This window comes from Agelaius tricolor, unplaced genomic scaffold, assembly GCF_023055355.1.
Source record: "Agelaius tricolor isolate 1412-34295 unplaced genomic scaffold, bAgeTri1.0.p SCAF_34, whole genome shotgun sequence".
Classification (NCBI taxonomy): domain Eukaryota; kingdom Metazoa; phylum Chordata; class Aves; order Passeriformes; family Icteridae; genus Agelaius; species Agelaius tricolor.
Genome location: NW_027269294.1, coordinates 1,404,900 through 1,431,936, shown reverse-complemented (window position 1 = coordinate 1,431,936; position 27,037 = coordinate 1,404,900). Strand labels below are relative to the sequence as shown.

Below are 27,037 nucleotides of genomic sequence, written 5' to 3'. Positions count from 1 at the left end.
AAACCAGAACGTTCAAGAAGTTCCACCATATCCCTGATCATACACCAACTACAAACAACATGAAACCATACAAACAATTCTTAAAAACCACCTTAAAACCACTACATTAAAAACCCTTTCAACAATTCAAAACTGCATTGAACAAAAGCCATCTCATAAATTAACACCCAAAACTCCAGCAGCCCAGCTGGCCCTACCAAATCTCTCTGTTGATACATGCAGTAAACAAAACCAAAATCCCAGGAATACCTATCAGAAGTCTAGGAAAGAAACCTCTTGAAATTAATCCTACCTCAAATACAAACCAACCCGTGCAGAAAGTGACTTTCACTCAAAAAACTATTTACACAGACCAAGAAATTAATAAGACCAAGAAATAAAACAACACACCATCTACCACCAACAAATAGAACAGTGAAGGAAGAAAACCCACTTTTTTTTCTTTTTTATTTTTTAAACTAAACCAAGCCCTTCCCACACGTGCATGGCCCCAGCAAGGGATTCTGCTGCAACAAGAAAGGGGGGGCAGCCCCCAGAAGGGTTGAGGTTCCTGCCCAGCCTCGCTGTCCCGGGCCAGGGGCAGCGAGAGAGGGAGCGGCACAGACGGCGGGGACGGCCCGGCACGGAGCGGGGGCCGCTCTCAGCGCGATGCCGGCAAAGCCGCAGCTCCGGCGCTGTCGGCCGCGCTGCTTGAGCGGCACGGGGGGATCCGCCGAGAGCCTCCGGCCCCGCGCGGGGACTCCCGCAAGGGCCCAGGGGCGCCGGGCTCCGGCCCTCGGGGCTTTATTCTCCGGCAGCCCGAGCCCCGCGGCTGCGGGGCAAAGAAGGAAAGGGGGCACGGGAAGAGAGGAGCGAGAGCAGGGCATGACAAAGGGCGGCGAGGCAGCTCGGGCTGTGCAGGAAAGCGGCACGGGAAGGGAAAGCCCGGGACGAGGGTACACGGAGGCTGGGCACAGGAAGGAGAGAGGGGGAACAGAAGGGAGTAGCGGGGTAGGGACAGGACAGGAAGGAGCCGGGTTTGTGGGAGGAGAGGGAATGGGGGAAAGGGAGCGAGAGAAGGCGAATACGGGGAGAAGGAAGGAGGGCTAGAGAGAGGGACAGGCGGGGAAGCCTCCCAGAGCCCCGGCTGCACCCCGAGCCCGGCCCGGCGCCTCGCCCTGCCCGGGATGCTGCGGCGCTCGGCGGAGCTCGGCTCGCTCCGGAGACGCTCGGCTCCAGTCGGCTCTTGTCGCCTCAACTCGCCTATTGTCGCCTCAACTCGGCTCTTGGCGCCTGCATTCGCCTCTTCGGCCGAGCTCGCCTCGCTTCGGCCCAACTCCCAGCCGCTCTGTGCCTTCGGCGCGCCTCGGCTCCGCTCGCCTCGGCTCGGCTCCCTGAGGGCGGGCAAGCGCCGCCGCCTCCCGTTCAGCTCGCCCGGCTCGGGGCTCTCCCGCTGCCGCGTCCCGCGGGCGGCCCGGCCACGGCGCGGACACGACCGGGAGCGCGGGCTCGGGCAGGAGCTCATTAGGCTGGGAGCGCACTGGCGCTAAGCAGCGCGCACGAGAGCAGCAGGCTCGCTTCGCCTGAGCTCGGCTCGCTTCGCTTCAGGCAGCCTCGGAAGCCTCGCCTCGGTTCGCTCGAGGCCGTCAGGGTCGGCCGCTCTCGCCTTGCTTCGGCCGAGCTCGTGCGATTCCCCCGAAGGCGGCGGCGTTCGGTTGTGGTTTTAGAAATATCCTCCTCTATCGATTGTATCTTTCTATAGTTAGATTTATATTTCTAGAATACTTCTATTAATCCAAATAAAAACCCCATCTCTAACCAAATAAATACAAAAAACCACCTTCTTTTAAACGATATCGAAATATTTTTATACTTTGTATAATTATATTCACATTTATATTTATAGTTTCTTTGGATGCAATCTATTAATAATTATATATAATATCTATAAAATTCTAGACATCTATTTAATATTATGTATTCTATCTACTGCTGCAACTGATTTTTTCTTCTAGTTTTAAACTTTCTGTATGTATTTATGATCTATTTCTAGACTTAGATTTCTACCTTTATATTGTTTGTATTTATAATTTTTATCATCAAAACCCTGCCTATTGACAAGTAAAAAAACCCGCTTTCTTTAACTATTTAAAAATATTTTTATATTTATAATTTTCATATTTCTATTTATAATTTGCTCTCTAGTACGTGATAACATACCTGCTCCTGCACCGCAGTGGGGCTCCCTCTCCTGGGCACCTCTGGGTGCCCCCAACGGCATCAGAGCCCTGAGTCTTCACCCCCCCCCCTTTTCCTCTAGTTAGAAACTACACTGGAACTTTTTTCTGGAAACAAAGACATGACCTAAATCCTCTCCCCATGTCCCAGACAGAGAGATGTTCAGTTCTTAGTTGACTGGGCAGCAGTTTCTTCAATAGAATGATAAACAATATGGAAACGTTTTAGCTACAAGCAAATAGGCAAATCTGAACAAGGTCCTGGTGGCCAGCCACTGCAGTTCTTCTGAAGCAATTTTTTAAACAATCCAATACTGATACCACAAAAATAAAGCAAAAAGCTGACTACTGACTAAGAAAGAAGGAAAAATTAACTTTTGACGACAACAACAACATTCCAAGGACACAGGCTTTTTTCCAATCTCATACCTTATTATTACCTCTCTTGGGAATTCTCATCGTGGATCCCAAAAGGAATAAATCCCTCAGAGTGTCCTAAAGCACAAAGTAGCACGCTGGAGCTCCTCACACTCCCAGGAGGGCAGCACAGCGTGCACCGAGTCTGACACAAATTCTGCTCAGTGAGGGTCTGCAAACAAAGTTTCCAGTGATGAACTGAACTCATTTTCAAGGGACGCTTTCTAAGCACAGAAGCACAACAAAGAACAAGCAGAAACAATCCTTACAAACACCTGCGAGTTTTATTTAGCATGGATGCGACTGATTGCCACCCTATGGCTTCTCCCTTGGGTTTGTCTGTAGGTTCAGGAGGATGATGATGCACACTCTGCCTTCCCTGAACCCCCACAGCAGCCGAGCGCTGCCCAGCGCGTTCAGACCATCGGGAACTGGGTCACGCACACCCGGATGGGCCGGAGCTGCTCTGCTGGAGATTGGGGAGACGAGAGCAGAGAGGCGCTGGCCCAGGCGTGGTCCCAGTTCTGTTGCTGTGTGCCGAGAAGGAGTTTGCTCCCAACAGCTGCAGCCACCCTCAGCTCGCTCCCGTGGTGAGTATCAATGGCACACAGAGGCAGCCTGAGGAAATAATGGGCTGGGCTCTAAGGGCTGGGACAGGCTCTGATTTTTTGTTTTGTATTTGCACGATGATCGGCACAACAGGGCTCTGATGGATGACTCGGCAGCACACAATTAAAAACTCCTCCGTAGGATTACATGGACTTGTAGGAAAAGACAAAAGCCCATCACCCTTCTGAAATCTCCTCTGAATCCCAAGCACGTGGATTGTCACTGTACTGCAGCTTCCAGGTTTTCAAAGCAGCTTACTTCTGAAGGCCAGGAAACATTTATTCCTACAGAAACAATGGGCAGCACCCAGGCTAATCTAAGCACTCCTGTTGGATAGGGGATCTGCCAGTGTGCCAGGCCAGCCTAAGGTGTGCTTTATTACAGTCTAACACCCCCACAAAATTCTTCTCATATCTCCCAACCCTGAAATCTTATTTTTCCCTAAAGCTTCTCATCATTAGCAAATTCAAAGTAACATGGTTTTTTTTACAACATTCAAAAATGCCATGCTGGACTGAACTAGAGAGTAATTTTCCAATATAAGCTTAGCAAAGTCTGAATTGACTTGTCCAGACAGAAAACCTACAAGTGAACACCTACACCTGCCTAGAGAGACCTAACGAGCCCCTGGCAGCCACCGGCATCAAAGCGCAGTGGATGTTTCTAATCCAGGCTAAGGAGAACAATGTCACCTTTTGTTCTCTCCAGTTTGTTTCCTCTGCAGTCACATTTGCTCCTTATGATTTTTACAGTCTCTGTATCTTCTCGGGCAGCGCTGAGTCTGACGACCGGGATACGAGAGTCCTTCCCTGCCCTACGGAGAGAACCAGGAAAAAAAGTTCAAAAAAGAACAGGGCAGTTTGAAGTTAATACCTCCGACGAGAAGCAGCACCCGACAAACAGAGCAACGGTGAACAGAGCGTGACACCTCCCTGGGGACAGAAGACTGACAAACTCTCCGGGATTTACAATTCCAGTAACCAAGCCCTTCAGCACAGCAGCCAAGTGTCCCATTAGGTGGTGCTGCACCAAAGAATGATCCAAGAGGTTCCAAAGAGTGAAATGCACGTTATTGTCCAAAGACGTCAAATCTTGCAAAATAACAAAACTACAATAGATCTAAACTACAGGGCAAGAGTACAAGTGTTAACTTGAGGAGCTGGAACCATCCAGGTGAGCAACTGCTAACTGGATCCTCAACAGACTTTGAGGAACCCTTCAGGATACAGAAGGGTTTTCCCCAGCAATGTCACAGGCCGAGTTTTGATAGAAGTGCACTTGCCAGATGCTCAGAAACGTCACCCATCCTCCTCTGGGTGTCCTGAGAGAGCTGCGAATGGCTCTCACCTGGTTTGAGCTGGTTCTGTAAGGGCTCAGGGTGAATTCACCAGATGCAACCAAACTGGGCAACTCCCAGTGGGACAGAAGGAACCCAAAGCTTGTTTTACCCAAAGCTTGGGTAAGCAGAGCTCCAGCAAATACTGAGGAAACGGACAGAACAGGGTAACAAATAATAAACATACTCTTTTTTTTTTTTTTTTTTTTTTTTCAGATGAGCAAAACAATTAAGGAGAAGGTGAAAACCTCACCATGACTGAACATTTCATCACCTGTAAGCTGACCATCCTTAGCATAGAGGACTCCAAATTTAAAATTCACCGATCCCTGGAAAATAAAACCAAATATTATTTGGTAAACAGTCAAAAAGAAGACATAAAAATTTGTTTCCTCTAATCTTTGCATACATCCTACACATTAGAACATACATTTTATACCATCTCCTAATACATAATGATTTACCTTTAAACTTTGATAGTATAGCATAAAATCATTAACTTATATTGGTGATCTATTATTATTAAGTTGGTGCTTCAAGTTATTTTTGCTGTCAGGTTCAAAAAAACATTACTTCTTTTTACTGTAACGAGCAATTGATTTCCAAGTCATCAAAAGCCCATCAAAATACAAAGCCGTATTCACCGGACGGGTCTGTGAGCAAGAAGTAGTCAGGCTTGTACTCACCTCTTGCCCTTCAAGAACCAATAAATCCTGTCAACAGAAACAGCATCTTTAGCCCCCTCCTATTAAAGATTCTACAAGGATGATGGTTTTATTTGTGTTTACAAGTTTGGATTTGAAATGGCCAGTTCAATGGATAAAGAGACAGTTTAAGTAGTATTAAATTATTATTATTATTATTATTATTATTATTATTATTATTATCATTATTATTATTATCTGCTACTGGAAGAGACAAACCAGTGGTATCTATACTTAATTACTTCTATTTCCAGGAAATCATAAAGAAAAAGAACCAAACCAAAAAAAGTCACTTCCTACCTTTTGTATCTCAGGATGAAAAATGTCTCTTGGGCTCTTCTCCAGTTTCTCCAGACTCCTGGCACTGAAATGCAAATGAACGAGTGCTTTATAGGAGGGCAAGTGCACATTCCAACCCCGAAGCACCAACCGATGGCAGTTACAGCGCTTACAAAATGAATCCTTCCCAGAGCCTCTGGGAAATGGAACGGTTTGTGCAACTGCCATTTCTTCCCCAAAATACTGACTCCCAACACTTCCTAAACTTAATTTGCATTTTAAAAACAGAAATTAGGGAGACTCAGGGTGGAGATCAGGTTGAAATTGATTTCCTTCTAAAGCACAGGGGCTCTGTTCCATCACCCTTCACTTGGGCTCCACACAGAATCACGGGGAGCATTTTAGGAGGGCTCAAGAACCAATTCTATTTCTCTCTTTTTCTAGTTCTCTCTCTTCCTAAATAATTCAAGGCAAGTCAAATGAAAAAGGACAAGTTCAGCATCAAATTCACACTTTTTCCCTTTGACTGCTCAAGAACAGGCTTTAAAACCACTTCTTGCTGCCTTCAACGGTTAAGACTTGCAAAACAGTTTCGCAAGTTTGATAGGTTTATCATAAAAACCACAGAACGCAAGCTCTGAATTACAGGAAAAGGTACACAGGCAAATATCTCAGCTGATGGTGGCTTATTTGCAAACACATACCTTAACGGAGATTGCACGGAGAATGTTTCAGTGGGACTCGAAGGGAAAAATATTTTCTGAGTACCCTGTAAACAAGAAAAGCTAGGATATATTACAGGACATACCCACGTGTTCAGCATATTCAAATAGGATTATCAATAAAAACATTTAAGAAGGAAGAAAACCAAGGTAATTTTACTCAGCTATATTTACTGCCGATTTAGAGGAAAAAAAAAAAGCCACGGGTGCTGCAAAGAAAAGAAAAAAAAACGCGAACCAGAAAGGCCTACAGTAGAACTTTAAAACAATTGCTTGGATAAAAGCAGCTCATGGAACATGAAGTAGAAAAAAAGCGAAACCAGTATCAGACCTGCCTGTTTTCTTACCATTGCACAAGAAATTCCGACAAGCGGTAGAAAGTCACTGCCTAAAACCGATCCTAGGATGTAACCAAGAGCAATTGAGGCATTTGCTAATCTAAACGGAAACCTTTTCCGGACCCTAGTGTCAAATCACACGTTTTGTCTCTCAGCAGCTCGAGGCTGGAGAGCATTTCCCCTGGGGGTCGGGAGGGCAGGGGCACAAGGGGCTGAGTTTGCCGATCGCACCTGTGCCATCAGAAGGATCCAGCCCGGCGCTCCTTGCGCTCGCCATTCTCCGGGCCATCGCTGTGTTTTACTGCTCAGCGATGCCGCTCCATCTGTTTGCGTGGAAGGAAGAGCCACGAGCACTGAGGCACTCAGCAGCCGTGTCATGCCAGCGATGTCGAGCGCTCTCTGCTCGCAAGGCTGAGCCCGCCGCGGAGCCGCCTCCGCAGCCGCTCGTCCGCCCCCGCCCGCAGCAGCGGCAGCGGCCCGAGGGAGACGCTGCAGCTCGGCGGCTCCCGCGCCTCCGCCAGCCCGAGGGCAGCCGCCGCACAGTGACCGCGGCAGCGCCCGGCGCCGCTCGCCCGGGGCGGCTCCTGCAGCTCCCGGCCCGCGGCAGCAAAGCACCGCCCGGCGCTCCGCCATCGGCGGGCGGCAGCGCGCCCCGCCCGAGCCGAGCCCCCGCCACCGGGACCGCTGAGCGAGGCCGAGGCGCCGGGCGGACGCCCCTTCCGCGCCGCTCGGCTCCGTGCGGGCGGCCGGACGGAGGCTTCGCCCCTCCAGCGTCGCTGCCGCGGCTCCGTCCCGCGCGGGACAGGCGCCGGGAGCTCCCCGCGCCCAGCCCGCTCCCCCGGCGCGCGGCCGCCTCGGGCCGCCAGCCACTCCTACGGCGCGTCGGCCGTTGCGTCAGACGCCGCGCTTTACGGCCGCAGGGCCTGCCGGGAGTTGGAGTCTCGGACTGACAGCCACCGCTCCGTTCTCCGCCACCGGGAGCTGCGCTCCCGCCAGGGGATCAAACGGCTCCTTCGCTCCTGGGCGCGGAAGCACCTTAGGCAGCACCGCCCCTCCCGAATGTCCTTTCTTTTCCACTCCAACTCTTTTTTCTTTTTTTCACTCTGTTTTTCACCCCCTTTTCCACTTTGGCTCTTTCTTTTTCACTCTCACCCTTTTCCTTTTTCATTTTTTTCTTCCTTTCTCTTCCTTCTTTTTTTTTTCTTCCTTTCCTTTTTCCTTTTCTTTCTTTCTCTCTTTCTTTCTTTCTGTCTTTCTCTATTTCTTTCTCTCTCTCTTTCTTTCTTTCTTTCTCTTGCTCTCTTCCCGTCTCTCTCTTTCTTTCTTTCTGTCTGTCTTCCTCTCTTTCTGTCTCTCTCTCTTTCTTTCTGTCTCTCTCTTTCTTTCTCTCGCTCTCTTTCTGTCTCTATCTTTCTTTCTGCCTCTCTTTATTTCTCTCTCTTTCTTTCTTTTTCTTGCTCTCTGTCTGTCTCTCTATTTCTTTCTCTCTCTCTCTCTTTCTTTCTTACTCTCGCTCTCTTTCTGTCTCTTTCTCTCTCTATTTCTTTCTGTCTCTATTTCTTTCTCTCTCTTTCTTTCTCTCTCTATTTCTTTCTCTCTCTTTCTTTCTTTCTTTCTTTCTTTCTCTCTCTTTCTGTCTCTCTCTTTTTCTTTCTGTCTCTCTCTCTTTCTCTCTGTCTCTCTTTCTGTCTCTCTTTCTTTCTTTCTTTCTCTCTTTAATTCTTTCTCTCTTTCTTTCCCTGTATTTCTAATCCTGGCTTTCCATTCTAGCTTTAGAATAAAAAAAAGCAGCAGTAGAAACGTTCAGGCTACCGGGGAGTGCAAAAAACCCCCAAACGGTAATGATTTTAGGAAAACTATTTCCTCCATGGGAGCCTGAAATTTTCTGCAGCTGCAGGTGACATAGAGCTTTTATTTCTTTTTCTGTATAGTTTATACTTAATACTCTATTTATACAGCGCCCCCTGCCGTCTGCATGGACGCACTGCAGGCACAGCGCCCCCTGCCGTCTGCTCTGGCGAACTGCAGGCCCAGCGCCCCCTGCCGTCTGCATCGGCGAACTGCAGGCAGAGTGCTGCGTAATGACGTCAGCCCGTCGACACGGCGCCCCGCCCCGGACACGCCCACTCGGGCGGCCGTCGCCATCTTGTAAAGCATTCCGCGACGGCCACGGTGCTGCCATGTTGTACGGCACCCCGTGTCGGCCAGGGCGCCGCCAGCCTGTACGGCACAATTTTATGGCAGTCGTGCCTTACGGCAGTTTTACGACATTTGTGCTTTGCAGCACCTTTTACGTCAGTCGCGCTTTACGACACCTTTTACGACAGTCGCGCTTTACGACGCCTTTTACGACAGTCACGCTTTACGGTAGCTTTTGCGACAGTCGCGCTTTACGACACTTTTTACGACAGTCGCGGTTTACGGTAGCTTTTGCGACAGTCGCGCTTTACGACGCCTTTTACGACAGTCGCGCTTTACGACGCCTTTTACGACAGTCGCGCTTTACTGCACCTTTTGCGACAGTCGCGCTTTACGACACTTTTTACGACAGTCGCGGTTTACGGTAGCTTTTGCGACAGTCGCGCTTTACGACTCCTTTTACGACAGTTGCGCTTTACGACGCCTTTTACGACAGTCGCGCTTTACGACGCCTTTTACGACAGTCGCGCTTTATGGCACCTTTTGCGACAGTCGCGCTTTACGGCGACTTTTACGACAATCGTGCATTACGGCATTACCCTTTTATGGAACTTTTATGGTACTTTACAGCACTTTACGGTTTTTATTTTGTTTTTCATTTTTTTTTTTTTTTTTTGACTTAATGTTTATTTTTAATTTTTCTATTTTAAAGCTTTTTATTTTATTTTTTAAATGTTATTTACTTATTATTTTTAATTTTTCTACTTTTAAAGCTTTTATTTTATTTTTCTAATTCTAGTTATTTACTTATTATTTTTAATTTTTCTATTTCTAAAGCTTTTTATTTTATTTTTAAAATTTTATTTTTTATTTATTTTTACTTTTTCTATTTTTAAAGCATTTTATTTTTAATTTTTATTTTTAATTTTTCTATTTTTAGAGCTTTAATTTTATTTTTTTATTTTATTTTTAATTAAATTTTTATTTTTAATTTTTCTATTTTTATAGTTTTTTTTTTTTTATTTAGTGCTGCCCAGACCAACTCAAGCTGGTGATTGAGTCTTGCATTACCGCACTACCTTTTATGCATATTGAGGTCTTGCATTACGGCACTACCTTTTATGGAACTCTTACAGCACTTCACAGTTTTTACTTTGATTTTCATTTATTTTAAATAAATTTTGTTTTTAGAATTTTATTTAATTTTTTTTAATTTTTAAAGCTTTTTTTTAATTTTATTTTTAAATATTTATTATTTTTAATTTTTCTATTCTTAAAGCTTTTTATTTTTTAATTTCATTTTTTATTTAATTTCTATTTTTAATTTTTCTATTTTTAAAGCTTTTATTTTTCTATTTTTTATTTACTTATTAGTTTTAATTTTTCTATATTTAAAGCTTTTTATTTTATTTTTTATTTACTATTTTTAATTTTTCTATTTCTAAAGCTTTTTAATTTAATTTTATTTTTTATTTAAGTTTTTTCTATTTTTAAAGCATTTATTTTTTTTTATTTTTCATTTAAGTTTTATTTTTAATTTTTCTATTTTGAGTGCTTTAATTTTATTTTTTAATTTTGATTTTTTATTGTTAATTTTTTAAAGCTTTTATTTTATTTTTCTAATTTTATTTTTAATTTTTATTTTTAATTTTTCTATTTTTAAAGCTTTTATTTTATTTTTATTTTTATTTTTTATTACATTTTTATTAATTTTTCTATTTTTAAAGTTTTTATTTAATTTTTTTTTTTTTTTTTTTTTTTTTTTTTTTAGTTTTTCTATTTTTAAAGGGTTTTTTTTTTTTTTTTATTTAGTCCTGCCCAGACCCACTCAAGCTGGTGATTGTGGTGGTGTTTGAGGGTCCCCAGGACGAGGGAAGAGACGAGAATCTTGACTCCACCTCTCAGAAGGCTGAAATATTATTTTATGATCTCTATTACATTAAAAGAAAATGAGATAGTAGAACTATACTAAAAGAGCAAGGAGACATCAGAAAGCTGGAAAAGAATGAATAATAAAAACCTGGGACTGCTCACAGCCCCGACGCAGCTGGACCATGATTGGTCATCAAGTAGAAACTGCACAGGAGACTAATCCAAGATGCCCCTGTTGCTAAACCATCTCCAGCCCACACTCCACAGCCAGCAGATTGTTACTGGTTCCATTTCTGTTCTGAGGCTTCTCAGGAGAAAAATCCCAGCAAAAGGATTTTCATCAAACACGTCAGTGCCAGGTGATGGCACAGGCAGCATCGGCTGGCCGAGGTCACTGTGTCATCCCTGGCAGCCCAGGTGTCACAGCAAGGAGCAGAGAGCTCACCCTGTGCTCACCCTGCAATACAGAGCAATACAACACAACACACATATTAACACAAGATGATAACCTTTTTCTATTTTCATTACATGTGGATTTATTGTTACAGGAAACCCAAAACAACAAAAGCACACAAAAAACAACACTCATCTACCATTAACACCCCCTTCAGATGACACACAAACTCACCATCCATCTCATCACAACTGCTAAATTACACCCCAGCAATCATTGGTCCTCGGGAACGTGGTTCCCGGGAGCCTCAAAAAAATCCTCCTGCCTGACAAAAACCCCGGTCCCTGGACAGTCCGCGCCCAAACTTGGGTGATGAACGTCACCTCACAGACCGACCGGGACCGAGGAAAAAAAAAAAAACAGCTGGGGGGGGGGGGGAAAACCCAGCTGGGGATTTTTTATTCTAAATTTAAAAATGAGTTGAAAAACTTGAAAAGCAAAAGTCACACACACAAGGTTAAATCCAGTAATCCAGTCGGCATGCGCTGACACACGCAGAGACGAGCAGACGCAGACAGACACAGACACGTGCTCTCACACATGCTCACACGCTCTTCCCACTTACACACTCGCTGCGGCCCTTACTCGAGACGCTGAAGAACGTGCTGCCACACATCTTCTGGCTGCGCTCCTTGACGTCAGTTGATAGGTTCTGGGGAAATCGGTAGCCTCGGGGACCTGTGAGACGACAGGAAGCGGTCAATGAGTGGCTATCTGACAGCTAGGACTTGTCTCCACTCTGGACCAGTAAGTTTTCTACCCAAAATCCCATAAAAGACAGATGAACAGTAAAGTTTTTATAACTCTTCTACCTAACTGTGACTACGTGCCCAGGCAGGGCAGCTCCAACCATAAGTGGTACAATATAAGTACACACAACAATCTAAGTTGATGCATACAGTGCAAGTGTACATAGAGGGTAGGTACATACAGTATAAGCCAGCACAGGTACACACAATATAAAAGCCAGGACTTGAGATAACTCACTGGAAGATGAATTCTTGAGTCCTATACCCTTGAGAAGATGGAACCTATAGAAGTACTGCAGTCACATGAGGAGGGTGTAAGACACTCCCTCTAGCAGTCCAAGAGAATGGCATGGAAAAAAAGGCACCACCAAAGCTGGTAGTGAGAAAGAAGATGGATGAGAACATCTTCTCCCTTTGAGACAGGAATGTCTCAAAGAGTAAAAATGTAAAGATGCCAGAATAAGGGATATCCAGAAAGGAATGTGAGTAGAATACGGCCTATATGGCACAGAATAGTGCCGATAAAGCATCGAGACGTAACAAAGGCCTATGACATGGAAGACAACGGACACAGACATGGACAACATAACATAGACACAGGTGACATAACACAGAGACAAGTGGCAACTGCCTGGCACTGTCCCCTTAGGCACCCGAGATACCTAGCGCAAGATGAGCCAGAGGCTGATGATGCCAAAGGAAAGGAAGCCCTATGATGATAGCACGTGATGATGAAATGTAACTCGTTAAAAGAAGTTAGTGCCAAAGCAGTTAAGAGGATGCTCGAGAGGCTCAGCGAGCCTAGAGAAGGAAGCCGACGGCCGGGTGACCGTGGCTGTAGCTCCGGACCTGAAGGCGAGCTCCTCGGGGGAAAGATCTGTGACGATGCTGAGTCGAGGAAGGCGGACGATGCAAAGTACACAAAAATGTGGAGATTGGTCAGAACTGCCCTGCCCGGCAAAGGCCCTGGCGAGGCTGAGGGGAAACCCTCTCCCTTTACTTCCAGAGAGCCCACCCCACTACCGACCTCTCTGCTAAGCTGACAACTGATTGCCTCCTGTGATAGTAAAGGTTTTTCCCCTTCTCCCAACCACTGGCCCCGACACTTCGCTTTTGGAAGATGAGAGGACAAAATCCATCCTCGGTCGGACGTGGATGTTGAAACGTGCTCCGTGTGCACCTCGGTGCTGTCCTTTCCAACCTTTGGCTACGAGGCTCCTCAGTAACCCCCAGGGCTCCTCCGCACCCCTGCCCCGGCTCACCTCAAATCTTGATTTGACTCCAGAGGGTGCCCAGAAGATACCTGCAAAAAGAATAGGTACACGCTTAGCATGCTGCTGTGTAACACTCACCTGTGAGTCAGCCTGCCTAAACACCGACTCACCTGCCCTCCTCTGTTCCTTGGCATGCCTAGGGCAGCGACAGCACCTGCAAAGAAACAAAGCAGAAAAGCATGCTGAGACACTGTGAAAACACAACCTCCCAAATCTGACAAGGATGCCACACTGATACCTTAAGCTGCACACACCTGGAATGGGCATGCTCGGCCAGGATAGATGGCAATCAGACCACCTAGAATAAAAAGTGGAGATGCTTAGAGCTGCACCAGAAACTGAGACATCAGCAAAAACAACTGCTTCTGTACACTACTCAATGCTCACCTCGCCCACTCGGCCTTGACTGCTGCTCTCAGCCTTGACTTCCTAAAAAGAGAGACAAAGAAGACTGCTCTAACAGCCATCATTTATGCTCCCTCCGCAGAGACAAACAGTGACTGACCTGCCCGGGGGAATCCCCTCACCCGGGATGGGGGGCTCTGCCCTGGATTTTATCCTTCTGCACCTGAAAGAAAGTTAGGACAAAAGTCAAAGAGCTGCAGGATAACTTAAGAGCTCCAGATATCTTGTGTCCATCTACACATCCCACCTAGAGTCCAACGACACCCCACATTACAAACATCAAGTCCCCGGGACTTCTCCTATTGCACCAGGCTATGCAGCAAGGCAGAGCAGCTCCGGCACAAATGTGTGCAGACACCCGTGACACAGGACAGGACAAACAACGGGGACACAACAGGAACAGAAATCTCTGGGTAAGGAAAATGACAGCGAGGACCGAGAGGATGCAAAATTAGAAGACCGAGGTGAAACTGATGGCGGGCTGATGAAGTTCAGAGAACCCTGGAGGAACAAGATGCTAACTGAATGATTTATTCCAAGAACTGCAAAGATGGATGCCCGAGAATCAGACCGGTCAGAAGCCTCTACCTGTCCCCACATTCTTACAAGTCCTAATCCATCATAACAGAACCTTGCAGGGTGCAGCTGTCCGTACAGCTCAGAACAAGACCTGAAAAGACATCTGACCGGATGCTTCGAAAAAGAGTTGCCATTCTGATACCTGTCTGAGCTGCCGAGTTAAAAGTTCCATGGCATCGGTGCCAGGGCAAGGAACGCTGAGAGTACAGATACTAAGACTGGTGCCAAGGTTTCTGACAGGCCCCTCAAAGGGCTATGATAAAAGACATGAGATATCCAACAACACATAATACACAAAAGACAAGGGACACGATACACACCGGGACTGCTCTGCCCTGCTCACCTCAGCACTGGGATCAAAAGTGAGATTTTGCTTTTATGGGGCCTAAGGGGCCGCTTCATGGACACTACTCACCTCCAAAGCGGACTCAAACCACCCCCCCTCCCAGTAATTCCCAAACCAGCACCCTGCTTTCATCCCCCCCGGGGGTCGTGGCCCTCTACTTCTCTCTCAGACATCTGGGGATGCCGGTCTCAGGTGCAAAGAAAGGCCACCTCCTCAGCTGGGAAGCTCCTGCTGGCACCGGGCCGTTGTCTCTTAGACAGCTGTACTAAAGAGAACCAAACATCAGTACCTGGTCTTGGCAGCCCCTCGGCCAAAACCCCACAAGTCTGCTACTCACCGTGCTCCTAAGAACGCTCAGCTGCTCGGGCCGCACGCTTCGGGCACGCTCAGAGACCGAGGCCGTTGCCACAGGGGACGCCTGGGTTCAGAGGAGATGAGGTGATTTGGCATGGCTGAAACCTGAGTGGACCCTCGCTCCTCCTCCCTACTTCCCCTACTCACCACAACTCCTGGGCAGCTGCCAAAGGCCACCCGGATGGCACCTTTAAATAGCAAAGTTCAGGGCTTCATCACCAAGTCCTGTAATGCATCCACAGGGCTCACATTTGCAGGAAACCCGGAGCATCGGCCGGTTGGTGACGGGGGCTTGGGATACTCCGAGTGGATTGCCTAAAGTACACAAACGAGAATGGAAGCTTAGAGCTGCACCAGAAACTGAGACCTAAGCAATAACAACTACTGCTCTCCACTGCTCACCTTGACTGCTGGTATCCACATTTACTTCCTAAAAAGAAAGACAAAGAACAGTGCTGTAACAGAGGCATCATTTACACTTCTGCTGCAGAGACAAACGGTGCCTCACCTGCGCGGGGGAAACCCCTCACCCGGAATGGGGCCCTCTGGCACACATTTAATCCATCTGAATCTGAAAAAAAAGTTAGGACAAGACTCAAACTGTTGCAGGATAACTTAGGAGCTCCAGACGTCTGGTGTCCATCTACAAATCCCATCTAGAGTCCCACTACACCCCACATTACAAACTCCCAGGGACTTCTCCTACTGCACCAGGCTATGCGGCAGGGCAGAGCAGCTCCGGCACAAATGTGTGTGCTGACACCCGTGACACGGGACGGGACGTGACAGACAGGGGGGACACAACAGGAACAGAAATCTCCTGGCAAGGAAAGTGGCTGCAAGGACTCAGAGAATGCAAAAGGAGATGACTGAGGTGAGACTGATGGCAAACTGATGAGGCTCAGAGAACCCTGGAGGAAGATGCTGGCTGAATGATTTATTCCAAGAACTGCAAAGATGGATACCCAGGAATCCTACGGTCAGAATCCTCTCCCTAACCTCGCATTCTTACAAAGCCTAATCCGTTGAAATGGAGCATTGCGGAGCACGGCTGTCCGTGCAGCTCAGAACAAGACCTGACAAGCCACCTGACTGGATGCTTCCAAAGAGAGATGCAGTTCTGATGCCTGTCGGAGCTCCCGAGTCAAAGGTTCCATGGCATGGCTGCCAGGCCGAGGAACGGTGAGATCACAGATGCTAACAATGATGCCAGGGTTTCTGCTAGGCTCCTCAAAGGCCTAAGGTAAAGGACATGACACATCCAACCACACAGAACACACAACAGACAAATGACACAATACAAACCGGCACTGCTCTGCCCTGCTCACCTCAGCACTGTGATCAAAAGTGAGACTTTGCTTTTATTTCCCCCCCAGGCCTAAGGGGCCGCTTCGTGCACACCCCCGTCTCCAAAGTGGACTCAAAAACCCCTCCCGGTGGGTCCCTGCCCTGCGCCCTGGTTTCATCCCCTCTGTGGGTCGTAGCCCTCTACTTATCTCTCAGACATCGGGGATGCCGGTCTGTGTCAGGTGCAAGGGAAGCCTCGACAGCTGGGAAGGTCCTGCGGGCACTGTTGTTAAACAACTTCCAGTTGTTTCTTCGTCTGCTCCAATAAAGAAAACAAAATATCAATGCATAACCTCAGCAGCACATTGGCCAAAACCCAACAATTCTGCCACTCACTCTTTTCCCAAGAACGCCCGGCTCCTGGGGCCGCACGCTTCAGCCGCACTCGGAGGCTGACGCCATCGTCGTGGGGCACGCCTGGGCTAAGAGGAGACGAGGTGATGTGGCGCTGCTGAAACCTGAGCGGAGCCTCGCTCCTCCTCCCTACTTCCCTGACTCACCGCAACTCCTCGGCCATTGCTGAAGGCTGCCCTGGTGACACCTTTAAACAGAAAAGGCAGAGGCTTTATTGCCGAGTCCCGTGATTCTTCCCCAGGGCTCAGGAGAGCGGCAAACCCGGCGCGTCGGCCGGTTGGTGACTGGGGCTTGGCCTACTCCGAGTGGATTGCCTGAAGCACAGAAACAGGAACAGATGCTTAGAGCTGCACCACAAAGTGAGACTGGAGCAATAACAACTGCTTCTGTACACTACTCAATGCTCACCTTGCCCACCTCACCCTGACTGCTGATGTCCAGCTTTACTTCCTAAAAAGAAAAAGAACAGAGCTGTAACAGAGTCACACTTGACACTCCCCCTGCAGAGACAAACGGTGACTGACCTGCTCAGGGGAACCTCCTCACTCGGGATGGGTGGATGGATTTTGCCCTGGATTTTATCCTTCTGCGTCTGAAAGAAAGCGAGGACAAACGTCAAAGGGCTGCAGGATATCTTCACAGCTCCAAACATCTTCTGTCTCTCTAGGAATATCATCTAGAGTCCGGCGACACCCCACAAACTGCGTGTCCCTGAGCATTGTCCTGTTGCAGCAGCCTCTGCGGCAGGGCAGAGCAGCTCCGGCACAAACATGTGCAGACACCCGTGACACAGAACGTGACCAACGGGGGGACGTTAAACACGACACATTATGCTTGTGGTGAGGGTCTCGAGGGGAAAAGGCAAAAGGGACCCCAAAGACACAGTAGGTAACACGGTACACCCGACAACACGACGTGGACCGGAACTGCTCTGCCCTGCCCGCCTGCACGCTGCCATCAAATGTGGAGTCTCTCCCTTTAGCTCTCCTAAGAGGCCCCTTGGAGAAGATTGCTTTTCCCTCTGCTAATTTTTCAATCTGTCCCAAGAACTCCCAACCCGCTGCTCTCCCATCTCCAGGCCGTGGCCCCCGACTTATCTTTTGGATGATCAGTGATGTGAATCCACGTTGCACCTGAAATGAGTCTGCCTCGGAGGGCCCCGTGATCGCCTGTTAGCCTCTCGGTCAGCTACAATAAAGAAAACCAAAACCAATGTATGAGTTCAGAGTTATGTGGGCCAAATCCCAGCAAGTCAGCTACTGGCCCTCTCCTGAGTGTGCCTGGCTCCTTCAGGCTCCACCTTCATCCTGATTCCAAGGCTGTGGGCATTATTATGAGTGGCACCTGGGTTAGAGAAAAGCAAAGTTCAATGGCATTCCTGTGAGTGCAGTGGATGACCTTGTGTGAGGAAGACATGGGAATGCCTCTGCTATGCTTCTGAAAAGCCCTGTGTGGGGGGCCCTCAAATAAACACCCTTTCTCACCCTGCTGCCTGCAAGGAAATGGACGTACATACACACTCTTACAAATGTACCTATGGTTTTGGGGTTTTTTTTCTTCTGAAGCTCCAAGAATGATTTCCCATCTTGAGTCATTCAGAAGAAACGGCCCCTGTGACTCAGGTCAGAAGGGCGCCTGCGTTTTTGATCACGACAGCTTTTGGCTTTACCCTGTGAGCAGGAGCAGCCAGAGCTGAGGCTCAGCAGAGGCTGACCCCGGCCAGCCCCTTCCTCCCTTCCCTGTGTCACAAGGACTTCCAGGCAGAAGGATGCAAAGCAGGTTTGTGTCTTTTCTCTTCAGTGCCAATAGGTAAAAGATGTAGGCTTTGAAATAACTAATGACCCTCTCTTGGAACTCTCCCAAGGACAGTTTGAAAGCAAAGACAGAAGATTGCTGCTAAATCCATATGGGATAAGGACGAGAGCAGCAAGGAGGGCAGGTGTGTCCCCCCCCCCCGAGGGTGCACCCAGAGCCCCGGGCAGGGACGGAGTCACTGACGGCTCTCTGGGGACGAGACCCTCCCTGCAGGTGACACCGGCTTGTCCTCTCCCTGTGGCACAGGGACCTCCAGGCTCTATGACCAGCCTCATTTTGTCAGCATCCAGGTGCTCTGCTAGAGCCAGAGGGGTCAAGGCTTTCCAGAACCAGAGGATCCCTGTGGTTGGAAAAGCCTTCTAAGGTCATCGAGCCCAGCTGCTGCCCCAGCACTGCCAAGCTGCCCCCCAAAATCAGGTCCCTAAACACCACATCTTGACATCCTTGACATGTCTCCAGGCATGGGGACTTCCCTGGGCAGCCTGCTCCTATGCCTGACCACCCTTTCAGTGAAGAAATTTTCCCTCCAATCCAATCTAAGCCTTCCCTGCTGCAAGTTGAGGCCATTTCCTTTGGCCGTGTCACTTCTTACCTGGGAGACCTCGGTACTTCAACCTTACCTGCTCCTTCCCTAGGCGGTCTCTGGCTTGGCTGGATGAGAGGAGAAACACTCCCACCACAGGAATGGCAGCTCAGGAGGTCCCACACCAAGGCCAGGGGGAGCAGCCGTCCTCGCCAGAGCTCGCACGTCCCTTCTTCTCAGAGATTGGCTCTGCTTTTCCTCCCGCGCAGATCTCTGCTGAGTGCTTCACAATTGCCTGTTTGGAGGAGGGGGGGAAAAGAGGTTAGCCAAGTTTTTTATCCAGACTTAGCTGCTGGCTTTGCCTCCTCCTGACTTCCTTCTGCTAAGAAAACAGCTGCCTTTGGACTTCTAGGGGCAACTTGCACGTCATGCCTGAAAAGGAACTACAGAAAAGCGCCTCATTTTTAAAGCCTCAGCCAAGAAGACAGATAATTGCATGTCCCGGTCTCTCTGCAAGCCTCTCAAGTCCCTGGGCCTTACCCGGGTCGGCAGAGAGTGGGGGGGGTAGCCCCACCACGGCCGACTGCAGGGAGACACTCTCTGTGCCCCGAGGGTGCTGAGGGCACTCAGGCTGGTTGCCTTTGCTGCAGCAGAGACGACCGAGACGTCGGTGGAAGAGGAAAGGGGCCGACTCCCAGCAGGGGGTATTCCAAGGTTTTATTAAGGAGTCCCGAGGGAGCTCCTATACCTCAGGGGGTTCCTGCCGAGAGCGCTGGGGGATGTTCGAAGCTCACATTTAAAGGGGGGAGGAAACTAACATAGATAAAATCCTACTGACCAATAGGTATCTCTGGGGGATGGGTGCTGGGGGGACAGACATACAAAACAGCGTATGGGGCAGGACTTGGGGGGTTGACCCTTGGCCCCTGGCTAATCACTCGACAACTTGGACCGAAACTTCTGGATAGGGGGCTGGGATGTCGAGGTGACTGACAGAGAGCCAGGGTGGGGGTTTTGGAGATCTTATCCCGGGAAAGGGATAACACAAGTAGAGGGAAAAGGAGGGGGGGGTACAGTCTGGGATAAACCATTTGGGAAAAACATGGGGATACAAAACAAACTACTTTAAAGTATTACAAAATATAAGAACGCACTACAACATCTCCCTCTTTTCGTTTAAATAAAAAAGGAAGAGGCACCTAAACATTAAATTTCAGCTCGGAGTGCTATCAAGCATCAGCAAACCAAGGCTGTTTTGTAAATTCTGCAGAGGTTTCTGTCCCTTCCTCAGAAGAGGTGGGAACAGTCACCTGATTGACCTCTAAAGGGGAAATAGCTTTCGAGATCAGTTTGGTCACAATGCTCTTGATGATCCCAAAACTGATCAAAATAACAAGAAGAACAAGCAAAACTAAACATACAGATTTCAAAATGGATTTGACCCAGCCCGAGAGTCCCCATCCCTGAAAGAGTCCATCCATCCAGTCCGCTGTTTCTTGCTTGATGTCTTGGACCATTTGTTGCATCTTCCCGATGATTTTGTGGACATTTTCAGCTTTGGATGACAGATTCAGGCAACAGAGACCTTCAAACTCCTCACAACGATGGTTATGTAGCAAGAGGAGAAAATCAATTGCAGCCCGATTTTGTAGGGTGGCTTGCCTTGTTGTTTCATCGTCTGCCAGGAGGTCCGAAAGTGCAGCTGATGTAATATTGGCCTGTTTAGCAACCCAACACTCTAGATGTGATAATTCGCCTAGAGCTTTAGCTGCAGACACCCATGGCAAAAACACGGTGATCGCAACCCCTTTTGGTTTGGACCAATGTACAATTTCAGAATCGCAATTTGGGTCCAGATTCCTCAAATCTCTCTTTTTGCGGGCCGAATTGCGGGTGCTGGTTTTGGTTCGCCAATCCATAATTTGGGTTTTGTTGGGTGTAAACAGGCTCAGCTTTCCAATGGTGCATGGACCTCCGATTAGACGAGAGGGGATGCCTGCCCATGCCCTGTCCCCGCAAATGAGGAAAAACCCCTTAGGAAGGGCACGGGGCTTATTATCAGGGGTAGAAGGTATTCCTACTTGGGAAATTTTCTTACACCAAATTTTTGCTGTATAATTCACTTTGAACTGTTTGACTTCATGGTACAAATCTACTTGATCTTTTGGTGTAAACGTAAACTGAACACAATAGAATGCCTTGGCAGAACCAAGGAGTTCAAATTCTTGGGGTTCTTTTTCTGCTACTGCTTGTCTATCAATTAATTTTGACCAAGGGGATAACGGATTATATACTGGGGGAAGGGGAGCAGCTAATGTTGGCGGAAATTCATCATATTTAGATGGGATCCCCACAAGTGGACATCGGGTCAGACACAGAAGAGGCTGACAGGCAAATGTGGTCTTGGTTGAGGACTCTGGCGAGGGTGGTCCACACATTTGCTTGGGGTTGTGGAACGATCCACATCTGACCTGGATGGACGGCTGTCAACAGAAGCAACGGAAGGATGGGGCTCATTCTGATGACACCAGGGCTGAGTTCAGATCAAAGGAAAACACTAAAACTGAAAATAAAAAATGTTAGGGATGAGGTCCAGGTAACAACAATTTAACTTTAAAGAGTCTGACGGCGCTTCCTCCTCCAGCAGGCACTGGCTACCTGTGTTGCAGCTTTGTCCTTTGACACCTTAGGAATGTACGGTCTCACCCACCTGGAGGGGATCCATCTCAAGCCTGAGGGAGTGGATACGCACGCATATCCCCTACCCCAGACTACGAGCTCATGGGGCCCCTCTATTTTCCAAGTTTCAGGGTCCTTTATGAGGACTGGCGGACAGACTTTTAATTTGTGCTGACTGTTCTCGTTAAAATGTCTTACAATAGGTGGGTTAAGGTTTTCATAGGTACAGTTCAAAAAGTTCAGTGTGAACAGTGCTTTGGACAGCTGGATTTGAGGGGTCTCTGTTTTCATTACTTCACGTTGTCGGTGTAGAACCTTTTTTAGGTTCTGATGGGCTCTCTCCACCACAGCTTGGCCTGTCGGGGAATAGGGGATGCCTGTTTTGTGTTCTATTCCCCATTGCTGCAGGAAGCTCTGAAGGTCTTTGGACTTGTACGCTGGGCCATTGTCTGTTTTGATGACCTTAGGGATTCCTAATGTGGAAAAGGCTTGCATGAAATGCTTCTTTACCTCACTGGCTTTCTCCCCTGTGTGGGCAGAAGCGTAGATGGCACCAGAAAAGGTGTCCACGGAGACGTGGACATATTTAAATCTGCCAAATGATGGGATGTGGGTTACATCTGTCTGCCACACTTCGCAGCTCTGCAAGCCCCTAGGGTTTGCACCTGCACTTAAGGTAGGTAGTGACTGATTTTGACAAGAAGGGCAGGTGGCTACGATGGCCTGGGCTTGTTTGTGCTAGGTGGAATTGCCGGACCAAGGCAGGTGCATTCTGATGAAAAAATTGATGACTGATCTTTGCTTGTTGGAATACCTCTGGGAGCGGGGCCATCTTGGCTGTAGCCGCAAGGGCATCAGCTTTCCGGTTTCCTTCTGCAATGAACCCCGGCAGGTCTGTGTGTGACCTAACATGCATCACATAAAATGGGTGTTCTTGGCCAGAAATAATTCTTACTAACTTAGAAAGTAATTCATATAAAGGAATGTTGGAAACTTCTTGCAACACAGCATTCTCTGCCCTAGACACTACACCTGCAACATAAGCTGAATCAGTAACTACATTTAAAGGCTCAGGAAACTTCTCAAAAGCTCTGACTACAGCGGCCAACTCAGCAATTTGGGGTGATCCTTCCACCTTGGCAATATCTGCCTCCCACTGTTGAGTTTGGGGATCTTTCCAAGTTACCACTGACTTGTGAGATGCACCAGACGCATCAGTAAAAACTGTCAGTGCTTTTAGAGGTGTCCTGCTCTGAATACTTGTCAGTGATAATGAAAACTGAACATCTGAATTGAAAATTTTGTGGGCCGGTCTGTGAATTGAAATTTGGCCTGTGTAGCTATCTAGGGCTAATTGCAAGGCTTCATTTTCTTGATAAAATTGCTCTAGCATTGCTTGAGACAAATGGCCTGATTTTAGGTTTAAAGAAATGTAAATGCAGTCAAAGTCACACCCTGCCAATTCTCTGATCCGTATCCTTGCTTTCCGGATCAATTCTGCCATCAGCTCTTGTGGCATTGTCATCCTTTTTGACCTGTTGTGACTGAGAAAGACCCACTCTATAATTAAGAGGGGATCTTTTTTGACCTGGTCCTTTTTCTTTGCCTGGACAGTTTCCCACTGAAAAATCATACCATGGAGGTGTGGCAGCTTGCCTAGAATGATAAATTTGAAGGGGAGACCCTGCTGGCACCTGTGGGCCTGCCTAGTAGACATGATTTCCTGAACTTTCTCCAGTGCGGTTTTCGCTTCCTGGGTGAGGGTCCTAGGAGCACTAAGGTCATCTCCCCCTTTTAACAAATTGAAAAGGGGGGCTAGGTCTTCGGTGGAAATGCCTAGCCAAGGTCTCACCCAATTTAAGGATCCACAGAGTTGATGGAGATCCGCTAAGGTTTTGATATCATGTTTGATAGTCAATTTTTGCGGCACAATGGTCCGCTTTCCAATTTCAAGGCCCAGGTACTTCCAAGGTGGCATCTTTTGAATCTTTTCTTCTTGGAGCTCGAAGCCTGCAGCAACCAATGCATTGATTGTCAGGTCAAGTGTGTGAGTAAGCATGTCATCACTTGGGGCACACACCAGGATGTCATCCATGTAGTGCAGGATGATGGAATCTCCTGCAGCTTCACGGACTGGAGACAACAAGGAAGAGACATACCTCTGGCAAATCACAGGACTGACTTTTAGTCCCTGAGGGAGGGTCGTCCAATGGTATCTCTTCATTGGGGCCTCCAGGTTAATGGTGGAAACCGAAAAGGCAAAACGCGGAGCATCGTCAGGATGTAGGGGAATGTGAAAAAAACGATCTTTGATGTCAATTACAGCTAAAGACCAATTTTGTGGAAGCATGCTTGGTGAGGGCATCCCTGGTTGTAGGGAGCCCATGTCCTCAATAACGTTGTTGATTTGACGGAGGTCATGGAGTAGTCTCCACTTGTCTTTGTTTGGTTTTTTAATGACAAAGACAGGCGAATTCCACGGCGACGTGGTCTCCACAATGTGACCTTTTTCTAACTGCTCTTGTACAAGTTCTTCAAGCGCCTTTAATTTGGTTTTATTGAGCGGCCACTGAACTACCCTTATTGGAGTATCAGTTTTCCAAATCAATTTTTGGGCATGGCGCACCTCAGCGACCGCTCCCCGAAAAACCTGCGGGTTTTCTGGGATGTCAATTGTGGTTCCCCATTGAACCATTAAATCTCTGCCCCAGAGGGGCTCTGTGTAATCTAAAACAAACGGGCGAATGGAAGCTATTTTGCCATTGGGTCCCTCAATTTGAACAACGTTTTTTGACTGTCTTGCCAATTGAATTCCCCCTACACCTTGCACGTGTCCTGCTACATTTTGCAATTCCCAGTGTGATGGCCACTCTTTAGATGGAATGATCGTGACATCTGCTCCGGTATCTAAAAGTCCTTGTATGGACTTGTACTCACCACCACGGTGTAACCCACATGATAGCTTGGGTTTTTCTCTTCCCAATACCTGAGTCCAGCAGACATTGGGATGGAGTTTACCTCTGAGGGTGTTTGCTTGCTCCTGGTCCCATGGAGGCTCAGGTACTGGGATGGCTTGGGCTATGATTTGGCCTTTGGGCAAGTACACGGGTGGATGAGTACAGTGAAGCCATATGACAAATTGTTTCGGGTCTGATGATATGAGACCCGGAGGAATAATAATTTCTTGGGGTGTGTGTTTTGTGTCCCCAAGGACGACATACTTACTGTGACGTTTCTGGCAAAGCTGTGTCCAAGTACCTGGTTGTTCAGGGTTAACAGATATGAAATGCCAGTTAGTGTCTCTGAGATGGAGAGGTTCGGTCAACACCAGCCTGTAAGGATTATGGGAAGAGTCAGTGGTTAAGATTGGTCTGGGATTATTCCAATGAAATGAATGTTCTGTTTTGTTCAAAGCCAGTGCCTCGCTTGGCACCGATACATCTTTTACACTAGATTTCTTTTCCCTCCCCCGTACTTGAATTGAGCCCACCCTATTTTTGTCATAGCGCTGGGGAAAGGAGCGCTCTTTACTCAGTTTTTTGAGAGGTGGTCCTTTGGGGAATTCTGGTTTTTAAGCATATTGTATTTAAAATCTAAAAACTGCTTTTTCAGAGGGCAGTCCGGCATCCAATGCCCCAACTTGCCACAAAGATGGCAAGGTCTATTAGAGCTGGAGATTCTCTCTTGTGGCATCGTGACATGCTGGAGCTGGCTGGTGAATGATGGCTCAGGGGTTTCCACTGCAGCAATCCTCCTCTGTGGTTTTGGTCTCTCGTCAGTGTCAGCGAGGGTAATGGTAACTTTCTTCTCACACACTTCAAGCATGGCCTGCAGCGTAGGCGTTGGGTCAAGAGGCAGGCTGAGGATAGCAGCTTTGCACTTCTCATTGGCATTTTCTTTAGCGATCTCGGTGAGGATTTCCATCCTGGCTCCTTCATTTTGAACTTGCAATTCAACAGCTTTTCTCAACCTTTCCACAAAACTCAAAAAGGACTCAGATGGAGATTATGTTATTTTCAAATAATTTTCAATTGGAATACTAGGACGGAGCCCAAAGAAAGCTTTCTCAGCTGCTCTAGCACCTTCTCTGAAAGCCCTTGTGGGAATGCTTTCTGCCTGGATCACGGCGTCTTCCCAACCCCCCTGTCCACAGAGGTGATCGAGGGATAACATGTTACCATAAACATCACGAGCAGTAGCTTCATCAGCCCACAGAGCTGGTAAAATTGCTCTCAATCCTTTTTGCCATGCAACATCCCACAAGAGATATTCAGAAGAGGATAACAGGCAGGAAAAAAGGTGTTTTATATCAGCAGGGGTTAGAATGTGAGCGAATAATGTAGCTTTAAGGAGCCCTCTAAAATATTCACTTGATCTCCCAAAATCTTTTTGGGCTTTGGCTAGTTCTTTAACAGAATCAACAGAAAGGGGGCTATAATTTGGCTGGAATGCCCCGGTGACATCTGGAATATATGAGACAGGGGCAGCAGAAAAGGACTGTGCTGTTTCCGGGTTCGGTCTCCCAGCAACAGCGTCTCTTGTTACACTGTCCTGAGCGCCGGAGGGCGGGCCGTGGGGGGGGCGGAGGGAGCCCGCGGCGGGCGGGCAGAGCTCTGAGGGGGCGGGGGCGGCCGGGGCCAGAGCGGGAGGAGCCGGAGGAGGGGCCGGGGCGGGAGGAGCCGGAGGAGGGGCCGGAGGGGCCGGAGGAGGAGAGGGGGGAAGGGCGGGAAGGCGGGTTTTGGGGGCGGGGTGCTCCGAGCAGAATGGGTTGTTGGGAGAGCGAAAGGAATTCTGGGAAAGAGAGGAAACCACCATTGCCACGTGGTGTCCGCCATTATGGTCCTGAGAAGTTACCGGGCGCGTCTCAGGGGTACCAAGGCGGGCACTAAGGTTGTGAGACACGGTATTATAACTTGTGGAAGCAGGGGGGAGGGTAAGATTTCGGGAATTCAGGGCAGAAGTGTCCGGGTTGGAGACAGGAAGCCTCGGGGGGGGAGCAGGGGTTTGTGCAGGGGCTAGGAGTGGGGGAAGGGGGGCGGGGGAAGGAGAACCGAACTCGGAGAGGGGTAGATCGGGTTTTTGGGAGACAGAGATATTGAAACTGTTGCCGGATGGCTGTTCTTGCATCTTTAAATTAAATTTTACAACATTTCTTATCTGCAGGGCTAAGAAAGCAAATTTTGACGGAGATATGTCTCCTGCTTTCCCTGCCTTCAATAATTCACTACCAATTTTGTCCCAAAAAGCCAAATCACTGAGATTTTCAGTGGACACGTCGGGGAAGTGAAGGAAAAGCCATCTGACGAACTGTTTAACATCTGTTTTTGAAAATCGGATTTTTTCACTCTTAAGAATGTTTAAAAGATGATAATAGACACCCTTGTGAGATACAGAAAGCCTAGCACCCATTTTGGCTCTGATTTTAAATTTGTATCTCAAATTTCAGCAACCCAGGTGGGGGGGGGGGAGAAAAAAGCCTACAGCTGGCAGTCTGCCCACAATAGAAAGAAAGGAAAAAAAAACTTC

General features: G+C 48.0%; 2 protein-coding genes and 2 long non-coding RNA genes across 24 annotated transcripts; 1 reads left to right on the top strand and 3 right to left on the bottom strand.

The window, feature by feature from the left end:
• Nucleotides 1-435: 435 nt before the first annotated feature.
• On the bottom strand, nucleotides 436-7,804 carry LOC139602453 (uncharacterized). Of its 10 annotated transcripts, none has more exons than XM_071452317.1 (7): nucleotides 6,853-7,804; nucleotides 6,266-6,330; nucleotides 5,583-5,646; nucleotides 5,265-5,291; nucleotides 4,832-4,907; nucleotides 3,935-4,056; nucleotides 436-2,805 (listed from the first exon to the last, which is right to left on the bottom strand). In XM_071452317.1, exons 1-6 carry the CDS (start codon nucleotides 7,252-7,254, stop codon nucleotides 3,989-3,991), a joined length of 702 nt encoding a protein of 233 aa, XP_071308418.1. In that variant the 5' UTR covers nucleotides 7,255-7,804; the 3' UTR covers nucleotides 436-2,805; nucleotides 3,935-3,988. The 10 variants fall into 10 exon arrangements, 9 of the variants coding, with proteins under 9 accessions (XP_071308418.1, XP_071308423.1, XP_071308415.1 ...); XM_071452314.1 differs by lacking the exon at nucleotides 436-2,805 and adding an exon at nucleotides 2,899-3,526 and having other exon boundaries at nucleotides 6,853-7,803; XM_071452315.1 differs by lacking the exon at nucleotides 436-2,805 and adding an exon at nucleotides 2,899-3,394 and having other exon boundaries at nucleotides 6,853-7,803.
• A 2,666-nt stretch (nucleotides 7,805-10,470) lies between these two features.
• LOC139602473 (uncharacterized) lies at nucleotides 10,471-16,316 on the bottom strand. 12 transcript variants are annotated; one of them, XR_011683240.1, is made up of 13 exons: nucleotides 15,302-16,316; nucleotides 15,196-15,223; nucleotides 15,095-15,108; nucleotides 14,941-14,981; nucleotides 14,777-14,857; nucleotides 14,649-14,704; nucleotides 13,615-13,677; nucleotides 13,497-13,538; nucleotides 13,348-13,407; nucleotides 13,220-13,263; nucleotides 12,927-13,138; nucleotides 11,261-11,764; nucleotides 10,471-11,089 (listed from the first exon to the last, which is right to left on the bottom strand). XR_011683240.1 is itself a non-coding variant. In XM_071452353.1 (13 exons), the coding sequence occupies exons 1-13, from the start codon at nucleotides 15,447-15,449 to the stop codon at nucleotides 11,074-11,076; spliced, it is 918 nt and encodes a 305-aa protein (XP_071308454.1). In that variant the 5' UTR covers nucleotides 15,450-16,316; the 3' UTR covers nucleotides 10,471-11,073. The 12 variants fall into 12 exon arrangements, 10 of the variants coding, with proteins under 10 accessions (XP_071308454.1, XP_071308452.1, XP_071308451.1 ...); XM_071452353.1 differs by having other exon boundaries at nucleotides 11,652-11,764; XM_071452351.1 differs by having other exon boundaries at nucleotides 11,672-11,764.
• A 17-nt stretch (nucleotides 16,317-16,333) lies between these two features.
• Nucleotides 16,334-17,576, bottom strand: LOC139602476 (uncharacterized). The gene is made up of 5 exons (XR_011683242.1): nucleotides 17,019-17,576; nucleotides 16,917-16,944; nucleotides 16,641-16,681; nucleotides 16,477-16,562; nucleotides 16,334-16,396 (listed from the first exon to the last, which is right to left on the bottom strand). It is a non-coding gene; the product is annotated as an uncharacterized lncRNA (long non-coding RNA).
• Nucleotides 17,577-26,247: 8,671 nt separating this feature from the next.
• On the top strand, nucleotides 26,248-26,919 carry LOC139602533 (uncharacterized). The gene is made up of 2 exons (XR_011683288.1): nucleotides 26,248-26,401; nucleotides 26,675-26,919. It is a non-coding gene; the product is annotated as an uncharacterized lncRNA (long non-coding RNA).
• Nucleotides 26,920-27,037: the final 118 nt, after the last annotated feature.

What these genes read in the sequence shown, in the direction of transcription:
- LOC139602473 (XM_071452351.1), bottom strand. Translation starts at nt 15,449, where the DNA reads ATGGGATTTGTAGATGGACACCAGACGTCTGGAGCTCCTAAGTTATCC. An exon ending in GAGGGGATTCCCCCGGGCAG is followed by an intron (nt 13,539 to 13,614) that starts GTCAGTCACTGT and finishes CTCTCTTTTTAG; the next exon opens with GAAGTCAAGGCTGAGAGCAG. An exon ending in CAAGGAACAGAGGAGGGCAG is followed by an intron (nt 13,139 to 13,219) that starts GTGAGTCGGTGT and finishes TTCTTTTTGCAG; the next exon opens with GTATCTTCTGGGCACCCTCT.
- LOC139602453 (XM_071452317.1), bottom strand. Translation starts at nt 7,254, where the DNA reads ATGGCGGAGCGCCGGGCGGTGCTTTGCTGCCGCGGGCCGGGAGCTGCA. An exon ending in GGATCCTTCTGATGGCACAG is followed by an intron (nt 6,331 to 6,852) that starts GTGCGATCGGCA and finishes TCTTGTTTACAG; the next exon opens with GGTACTCAGAAAATATTTTT. An exon ending in TCCGTGCAATCTCCGTTAAG is followed by an intron (nt 5,647 to 6,265) that starts GTATGTGTTTGC and finishes TTTGCATTTCAG; the next exon opens with TGCCAGGAGTCTGGAGAAAC.